At 43.3% G+C, this 9603-nt stretch overlaps 1 protein-coding gene across 4 annotated transcripts; it reads right to left on the bottom strand.

Moving 5' to 3' along the window:
- Positions 1–1913: 1913 nt before the first annotated feature.
- LOC309364746 (galectin-related protein A-like) lies at positions 1914–9581 on the bottom strand. Of its 4 annotated transcripts, none has more exons than XM_081902601.1 (5): positions 9479–9581; positions 7978–8071; positions 4640–4728; positions 2697–2871; positions 1914–2218 (listed from the first exon to the last, which is right to left on the bottom strand). In XM_081902601.1, the coding sequence occupies exons 2-5, from the start codon at positions 8002–8004 to the stop codon at positions 2075–2077; spliced, it is 435 nt and encodes a 144-aa protein (XP_081758727.1). In that variant the 5' UTR covers positions 8005–8071; positions 9479–9581; the 3' UTR covers positions 1914–2074. The 4 variants fall into 4 exon arrangements, with proteins under 4 accessions (XP_081758727.1, XP_081758729.1, XP_081758726.1 ...); XM_081902603.1 differs by having other exon boundaries at positions 9468–9488; XM_081902600.1 differs by lacking the exon at positions 9479–9581 and adding an exon at positions 8987–9451.
- Positions 9582–9603: the final 22 nt, after the last annotated feature.

The raw sequence follows: 9603 nt of genomic DNA, 5'->3' as shown, positions 1-9603 counted from the left end.
TGTATTTCCGATTTGTTTATTTATTCTGCAGCTGTAAAATTGCAAAAAAAGTTTTTTTAAAAAAATAAAGTGATGAGCCACTTATAGTATGCCTTTAAATGTTAATAATTTCTAAAGCACAAGAGACTTGCTGACAAGCCTCAATTTGGCCTATGGATTTGGTTGTTTGTGGAAAACAACTTTATATAATAAAACTCAACAGTCACAATCAGAGGGAAAGATGATGTGCAGTTGCTGCATTTGGCTGCCGATTCAAGCCTAAGCATATATTTTTAAACACTATAATATGAAACCCTCCCACTCAGTTCTGAAAATTACTATTTTCTGTGCATCCAACCTTTCATACCAAAACATTTGTGTGATCCCAAATGCACCCACAGAGAATTCTATGTGTTTTCTCTGAAGTCATAGAGCAAGGATGGGGAATCTGTTGCCCTCCAGATGTTGTGAGACTCCAGTTTCTTTCAGCCCCAGTCAGCATAACCAATAGTCAGGGATGATGAGAGCTATAGTCCACATTCACCATCCCCTTCACATAGGAAAGCTTGATGAGAGCTGCACCTCGAGGCTAATTAATATAAATTCTGTATACAGTGGTGCCCCGCAAGACGAACGCCTCGCAAGACGAAAAACCCGCTAGACGAAAGGGTTTTCCGTTTTGGAGGCGCTTCGCAAAACGAATTTCCCTATGGGCTTGCTTCGCAAGAAGAAAGCCCATAGGGAAATCTCCGGGGACCTCTTTTAAATGCTGGCGGTGGGGAGCAAAGCCTTCCCCCCTCTCCGGCCTTCAGAAGAGGTCCAGGAAGGCCGGCGGGGGCCAAAAGGCTTTGCTCCCCACCGCCAGCATTTTAAAAGCAGTCCGGGATAGCAGGGAAGCGCTTCCCGCTATCCCGGATGGCTTTTGAAGGCAGGCAGGGGGGAGCAAAGACTTTTGCCCCCCGCCCGCCTTCAGAAGAGGTCCAGGACCTCTTCTGAAGGCAGGCGGGGGGCAAAAGTCTTTGTCCCCCCTGCCTGCCTTCCCGGGGGCTTTTAAATCACCCCGGGACAGCGATCTTAAAATCCGGGCGATCTTAAAATGCTGGCGGGCGGCAGCGAAACCTTCGCTGCCGCCCGCCAGCATTTTAAAAAACCTCGGGACAGCGAAGAAGTCCTCTGCTGTCCCGGGATTTTTTTTAAATGCTGGGGGTGGGAAGAAAAGCCCTTGTCCGCCCCCCCCCCAGCCTTCAGAAGAGGTCGGGGGACAGACTGTCCCCGGACCTGGTCTGAAGGCGGTTTCCATAGGAACGCATTGATTGATTTTCAATGCATTCCTATGGGAAACCGTGCTTCGCAAGACGAAAAACTCGCAAGACGAAAGAACTTGCGGAACGAATTAATTTCGTCTTGCGAGGCACCACTGTATTGGCTTCTTAAAATGCAACTGTTAGACAAAAGGTGCATGTAAAGTCCTGTCTTCCTAGTCTGATCCACTCTTATGTTGGGGTATGCACACGATGTGGAACAGGGACTGCTTTATTAGAATGCTCTTATTTCTCACCACATTGTTTTCTTCACGTTGTCACTGCATGACTGTCCACACCAAAAATGCTTCAGATCCAATGATGTACAGCTAGGAAAAAGTACAACTACATATGTGCTGCCTTTTACCATATGGTAGCTTATCATAGGCTGTGTACACAGTCTCATTAACTCTACATCCTCCCATTGCTGGTTTAAGAAATAGTGTACACATGATGATAGCTACGCTTCATATCTATCCTGTCACTTCTTATGAAATTCTGTGTTTTGATGTGTTTCCCCTCAAACCAGCTTCAATCTGAACTGAGAAAAAGAATCTGAGTTTTAAGCCGGTGATGTGTAAACAGCCATAGACAAAAGTGCTGCAGCTTGAAAAGAATGCACATTGAAATATATTGCTGCAACTTATCAAGGTATAATAGGGCTATTTATAGAGCTCAGCCTTCATTTAAAATCTCAAGAAGCACACATAAGAGCAAAAGTAAGGAACAACATCCAACGGCATATGGAGAACATTTCTTCACCAACCAAGGGGAGATAGGGGATTATATATTCTTCAAGCCACTTTGGTGAGCTTGATGTCTCCGGAGATTTGTAAAGCTGTCACCCTTTGCATAGGCTGCACGCGGTGAGTGAAACTGCAGAGCTGACGTCCATCAAGCAAGACCCGAATCTGCTGATGCTCACACAAGAGCTCCATCTGAAAAAAAACAAACGAGATCCATGGGTGGCAGGGGCATAACCTGACAGCAATCCCAATAAAGTTGAGCGCCCATAAAATATTGAGTTGCAAGCTTATTGATTTCAATGGGACTTGATTATACGTAGACGCTTTTGAAAATGAATTGGAAATATTACACTGGAAGATCTACTTAAATGACAACCATATTTTATTATGACTTGACAGCCTAGAAATAGCTTTATAAATAAATAAATGGTCTTCCTTTGGATCCTGTAAATACAGAGGGAGCAAACAGAGGACATGTTTATTACAAACATGACCACAATTTTAGTTCCAAGCACCTATAGTTAGATAATCTGAAGAGTTGAAAAAGAAAATCTGCTTGAGGCCTTGGAGAGCTGCTGTCAGTCAAAGGAGACAATACGGGGTCAGAGGGTCTTAGGCAGTTTATATCTCTATCTATATATCTGTCTCCCATACTAGCAAGTAAAGTTACCTTAAATGACTCCCCTGCTGTAAATGGGAAGTAGGGAATGGTCTTTTCCTCTTTACCCCATTTCCCAGCAATCCGTGAATTCCGGACAATGGATTTCTCAAGAAAGCTGACCGCAAGCAACAGCCCAATGTCCAGACTGGAATCCATGGGGTCACAGAGCAAAGTCACTGAAAAACTTGAAGGAATGAACATGTGATAAGTAACGATTCAGCAATCTAACATGATAGTGAGCTCATTTATCACATGCTGTGGCATTATAATGTCATATTTGTTTCCAGGGTAAGTATGGCCTAGTCTAAGGATGTGAAACCTGTGGCCCTCCAAATCATAGCTGTCAACTTTTCCCTTTTCTTGTGAGGAATCCTATTCGGAATAAGGGAATTTCTCTTTTAGAAAGGGAAACGTTGACAGCTATGCTCCAAATGCTGTTGAACTGCAGCTCCCACCATCCTTCACAATGGGCCATGCAGACTGGGGTTAGTGGGAGCCCAGCAATGTCTCTATAGGGCCACAGGTTCTCCAACCCTGCATTAAATGCTTACCTCCAACTGCAATTGGAGAAAAGTAGCTAAACTGCACTGGCCTAGACCCTGAAAAAGCATTATGAGAACTGTACAGAAACATACATCAGATACGACACAGAGCCTGCCTTTTTAGTGTGACATCATCATAGTGCTCTGTAAGAAACAGCACAGATATATGAGGCGATGATGCATTGTGCATGGCTACTCAAGCAAATTTTAAACAGCTGACCAGACATGCAGATTAATTTTCCTTCAGCACCAGGGGTGATGGGATAGCTTCTTGCACTGCACATAAAGCAGCAGGCCAGATTAAAGGGACAAGACAGAACAAAACAGCAACAGAAGGAAACAGCTGGGGGGTACAGAAGGAACAGTTGGGTTCCCGCTTTCTGCCTACTGGTAGGGCTGGCCCTGTGCATAGGGCATTATTCTGGGAATGCCTCTGGGAACAGCTATTTCTCCTCCATCTTTGCATCAGAAGTGTTGGAATGACCCAGTCAAACAAACAAATACTGTATAGCAAAATTACGACCCCTTTCCCCTGCCTTCCCAATGGGAAGGATGGAAGCACACAGCACTGGCTCATGCAGAGGGGCAATAGGGAGCCTTGGTGACAGTAGAGGCAATTCTGTGATGAATCAGGATGATTCCGTGCTCCAGCCACAACTGAAGCAGAGATGGGTCAGCAGGATTACCCATCCCCAGTGAAGGCAAATTGGAAGAAGCATGCAGAGTTCCAGCAGGCAGCCACCTTTTTGAGTGATTACTTTGGGTTCACAGGAGACTTAATTATGGAATCATAGAATATTAGAATTGGAAGGGACTAATGTCTGGATGGGATAGCGGGTGGCGCTGTGGGTAAAACCTCAGCGCCTAGGACTTGCCGATCGCATGGTCGGCGGTTCGAATCCCCGGGCGGGGTGCGCTCCCGTTGCTCGGTCCCAGCGCCTGCCAACCTAGCAGTTCGAAAGCACCCTCGGGTGCAAGTAGATAAATAGGGACCGCTTACTAGCGGGAAGGTAAACGGCGTTTCCGTGTGCGGCTCTGGCTCGCCAGAGCAGCTTCGTCACGCTGGCCACGTGACCCAGAAGTGTCTGTGGACAGCGCTCGCTCCCGGTCTATAGAGTGAGATGAGCGCACAACCCTAGAGTCTGTCAAGACTGGCCCGTAAGGGCAGGGGTACCTTTACCTTTAATGTCTGGATGTGTGAGCTAAGAATGGTCAGTTATGCTCTGCTGAGCTACAGTGCTCAGAAATAGTGAATTATGTTCAGTGCTCCTCTGATGTTCTCCATATTGACAATACTATATCTCCCTTTTTGCCCAGCTAACGCTATTCCTTAATAGATCTGCACCTATGAGCAATTTTCGCCAGATACATCCATGAAGGAGCTGCTAGAATGCCAGCCGACACACTTGCCTCTTGGGGGCAGGGCATATTACCCCCATGATAGTGATTTTCATGGTTGGCCTTAGTCCTCCTTTAATCTCACCGACGTATTTCTCCACCTAATGGGGGAAACAATAATTCTGAATATGTGTTTGAAAATGACATCTGTACAATAAAATACAAAGCTGCATATTGATCTATTACTAATAGTATACGTACACAGGAGTTTTCTTCCTAGGTGTACCTGTCTTTTAAGCTCTGCATTAAAAACAACAAGATAGAAATCTGTCTTATATTGGTCCATCTTGCTCGGTACTGGAATAATGAGACTAGCAGTGGCTCTCCAGGAATTCAGACAGTGGACATTCCCAGTCCTCTCTGGAGATGCTGGGGTTTGGTCCTGGGACCTTACACATGCAGAGCAAGTGCTCTAGTGCTCTACCTACAACTAAGCTACAGCCTTTCATCCAAAGAGCCACCCTGCAGGAGAAAGGAAAATGGATGTGCTCAAACCTTTTAACTGGCGTTCACTGAGGGTTACACCCAGATAGCTGTACACAAGAGTGCTACCTTGGACTGTAGGTCTTGCTGAGGATTGCACTGCCTCATGAACGCATTTCTTTACACCTGGGGCCCAAAATGTGGGCACTACATCATTTTCAGACAGCCCCCTTGGCACTTGTCAAGGCCCTGACCCCTTTCAATTTTTAAAAGTAGTTTTTTGGGCTTTTTGTTGGTTGGGGAGCTGACTTTTAGAAAGATTGCCTGCTTTTTTATTATTTGGGGGAGTTTGTGGGGAGGACCAGGTGTTTTGCATGTTATTGGGGATGGGTGAGCATCACCTCTTTTTCTTCTGTGAAATGGATATTTATGGTACCTCCAACAGTTCCAACTGTACCCTCAAGCCCGAAAAGGTTGAATACCCTCATTTCACACTTGGGTTACTCTAGACCAGGGGTAGGCAAACTAAGGCCCAGGGGCCGGATGCAGCCCAATCACCTTCTCAATCCGGCCTGCAGACGGTCCGCGAATCAGCGTGTTTTTACATGAGTAGAATGTATCCTTTTATTTAAAATGAATCTCTGGGTTATCTGTGGGGCCTGCCTGGTGTTTTTACATGAGTAGAATGTGTGCTTTTATTTAAAATGGATCTCTGGGTTATTTGTGGGGCATAGGAATTCATTCATATTTTCTTTCAAAATATAGTCTGGCCCACCACATGGTCTGAGGGATAGTGGACCGACCCACAGCTGAAAAAGGTTGCTGACCCCTGCTCTAGACTTAATAAATGTGTAGTGAACAGTCAGTGTAATACAATGCTTACAATGTCAGACTGGAAACGGAGACCTGTGGCTGTGTACACACAACATATATTTAAAGCACGACTTCTCCCCAAAGAATCTAGGAACTGTAGTTTATTAAGGGTGCTGGAAATTGTGGTTCTGTGAGAGGTAAAGTGCTTCAAATGTATGGTGTATACACAGCCCCAGAGTCAAATCCTAAGCTATGAAGCTCACTAGGTGACCCATCTCTCTCTTCCTTAGCTACCTCAGAGGGCTTTTGTGAGGATAAAACTGCAGGGGAGGACACAAGCAATGAAATGGGAAATGCTGCCCCTGATCCTAAAGAAAGTGTCGTCTCCACTGACTTTCATTTCAAGGAAGCCAAACCCTAGGTAAGCACTGGAACTCCTGGAATTTCTCACCACTCAGAGATTGGGGTAGCACATAACAATATGCCTCTTATTTCAGAACTATTGTTTTTTATTTATATGCTAAAGCATGGTCTCTGGTTGTAAATACTTTGCCAGTTTTTGAAACATTACAATCTCCTCCCCCCCCCCACACACACCCATTGCCAAATCCTGTTTAAGAGAGATGGCTACTCAGCAGGGATAATGCACCTGTGGCCCTCCAGATGTTGATGTATTAAAATGACCATTGGCTATGCTGGCTGCAGCTGATGGGAGCTCTTGAGTCCAACAACATCAAAGGTCAAAGGTGCCACATCCCTTGCTCACTAGAGGCATAGCAATCCTTCACTGAAACCTTCTTGAATACAAAACCACTAATCTCGTATTCAGGCATAACTTTGAACTCTTTCCCTCCAGTCCTTTGGAGAGATGGAGTGAGGGGACCTATCGCATGAATACTTGCTAGGCAATGAAAAAGCACTGATCACAGAATGGAATGTAATCTGGAATGTTTGAAATGTGTGTCCAAAGACCTCCCAGAGCAATAATGAACTGCCAGTACAAAAATGTACTGTACTGGATGACTCTTAAGCTGTGCACCTGACATTTTATTCTAGAATCAAAGGAGACTGAGTGCTTGTTTTTCTCTACATAGTACACAAACAATCTATATCTACTATTTGCTCCTGAAAAGTGCTTCATTCCAAAAATAAAAGCTCCTTGCAGATTGATTCTGTACTGCACCACAATGCCTGCACAAACACCAAGCCATTTGTAGCACAAAAATATAGTGTTTTCTCAGTCCCGAATTGTTCATGCTTGTCTTTAGCATGCTGCTTTCAATCTAGATTGATTCCTGGCGCTGCCATCCACAAGGATGGGTGTGGTTACTTGATATGCATTTTAAAAAAGTTTTCATGACTGTCATTGGTTATGCTAAAGCCTCACAGTTGCAAAACATTTTCCATTTTCAATTTAACCAGTTATTTCTACAGAATCTTAATTTTAAAATGCCATCCGTAGAAGTACTTTGCAGTAGCTTTTCTTGTGCAGCCTGGTTCTCAGTGGATTTACTCAGAAGTCTAACTGCATTCCGTGGCAATTTATTATTATTAAATTTATATCCTACCCTTCTTGCCAAGGTGGCAAGTGAATTTTTAAAAATAAAAAATAAAAATGGACTTAAAACAGTTTCAAACATCTAAAACAATCATGTTATCTCACAACTAATAATTTCATGGTTGGCAGGAACTGCAGCTTTGACTGACACCTTTCACTGACATAGTCACTTAAAATGGGTAGAGAATCACTTGGCTTATTTACAATATGTTAATTGGGGGAAATGTATGCTGCTATACTCACAGAGGGGAACAGACTGGTTCAGTGGCCTCCCACTCTATGAGCCCTCTTTTTCTTCTTCTGATTTCAGTGCATCAGAAGCATTTACGGTAATAGCACTCTGTCTGAACAATGTGGATGTTGCAGCCAAACAAAGACATTTACGGGATTAGCACTGGCAGGCAAAGCCATATCTGATATTTTTTTCCAGGATTCAAAGATATGTAACATTAAAATAAATAAGTTAAATAAAAACTCATTCGCCTCTTCCTCTTTACATACTTACACAAATAAATAGGCTTGCAGGAAAGTAGAAAGTAGGTTTTTCAATACTTACAGTTGTGCACCTGTCATTTTCTGTCATGTTTTTTTGGACTGTTACACTCAGGCCTTCTTAGAAGTCTATGGAAAAAGTTTAGTTCTTTTCCTGCCTATATGCAAAACAAACAAAAGAGCCAGAACAGAGGATGTAGTGGGGAACATTATCTCTAGCAAACACCAGTTAGACACCACCCATGCAGATAGCTGAGTCACACAACAGTCAACATCTTCAGATGGATGCCGGACAGAATAAGAGGGAAGAATATTTGACATAATGCTTTGGGAATAGGGGAAGTTGTTCATTTTGCCATTGATCAACCAGTAAGTTTCAAAGACAGGCTTCAGAGGTGCAAAAAAACAACAGTTTTTATACACATATAATAGAGGATATACTTGTACCCTTGTCACATACAATGGCATATAAATAAATAATGCCTGGAAGTACATGAAATTCACTGTGTTGAACAGCACTAAAACTGACAATAAGGCTGAAGTAAATTAGTTCACGATCAGACCTGAATGGTGAAGTAAACGGCACCCAAAGAAATGAAAATTTAACAAGTTTTTTCACCCTACACATCACAAACCTATATAGTCAGAAGCAGGTAACACTCAGTTTTGCAGGACTTACTCCCAGGTAAGAGAGATTGCAGTCTTCATTGACCTAAAGAGTTATTTGCTATTAGAAGCTCTAATAATAAACACTGTAAAGAGTTACCTCCCTCCAAAGGGACTAGATGCATTCACATGTAATGTAGGTCTCACAAAGGTATTTCCTGAAATATACGTCGTGGATTCTCTGAACTGCACTGCAGGGTTGTAGTAAACTACTGTACTCTCTTCCACCCTCTTAGCAATATGAGTATAACAATATTAGACCACTTTGCCATATAAAATACCCCACATTCTCTTAATGATTAATTTTATTAGCATTAATTATTGGCATGTTAACTGTTTAATATGTTTGCAAAGGTTGGGGTGACCCATTTTCTTGATGTAAAAGATGACTTGGAGAGACTTACTACCTTTTGTTTTTGGGTGCACAGGCCCAATCACAGCTACGCAATAACCCTAAATCTCAGAATTGTTTTCTATAGGGCCACAACCATTTCTCCGTTGAAGTCGCCTCCAGACTTCAAAATGAATCAAGAAGTTCCAGACAGTAGGTGTGTCAGTCTAACATTTTAGTCTGTGTGCTTTGCTTTCCTAAATGTCAGTCACAGTTATCACTTGCTTCATTGGCTAGCAACATTAAAATATGACAGTAGGCTACAGTAGCTTTTTTTTTTTTAAAGAAGAATGGCTCGGAATGCCTACACGTTTTGCCTGATGAGACACTAGCTTATTTTATTTTCTATAACGAAAGCTAGGGATCCGGCCAGCTAGTGGAATAAAGGACTGTATGGTAAATCTGGGTAAATCCCAGCCAACCGAACTAGAGAGGATAAGGGAGAACGGGATCTTCGGATGAATACAAATTTTTAAAAATCAGTAAATAAATTGTACGTTATGCGGACCACGAGCGCCTGTCTTTCCAGACACGTGATATTTTTGCCCGCTTCAGAGATGGCAACTGTTGGGCTTCGTTGCCCTAGAGAAAGATGGCGCCCCCCTTGCCCAATAAGCCGGTTGTTCCGCCTGT

This window comes from Podarcis melisellensis, assembly GCF_964234715.1.
Source record: "Podarcis melisellensis genome assembly, chromosome: 1".
Lineage (NCBI taxonomy): Eukaryota > Metazoa > Chordata > Lepidosauria > Squamata > Lacertidae > Podarcis > Podarcis melisellensis.
This window is presented reverse-complemented; position numbering and strand designations above follow the sequence as displayed.

What these genes read in the sequence shown, in the direction of transcription:
- LOC309364746 (XM_081902601.1), bottom strand. Translation starts at nt 8,004, where the DNA reads ATGACAGAAAATGACAGGTGCACAACT. An exon ending in AAAATGACAGGTGCACAACT is followed by an intron (nt 4,729 to 7,977) that starts GTAAGTATTGAA and finishes TTCCCCCATTAG; the next exon opens with GTGGAGAAATACGTCGGTGA. An exon ending in ATATGCCCTGCCCCCAAGAG is followed by an intron (nt 2,872 to 4,639) that starts GCAAGTGTGTCG and finishes CATTCCTTCAAG; the next exon opens with TTTTTCAGTGACTTTGCTCT.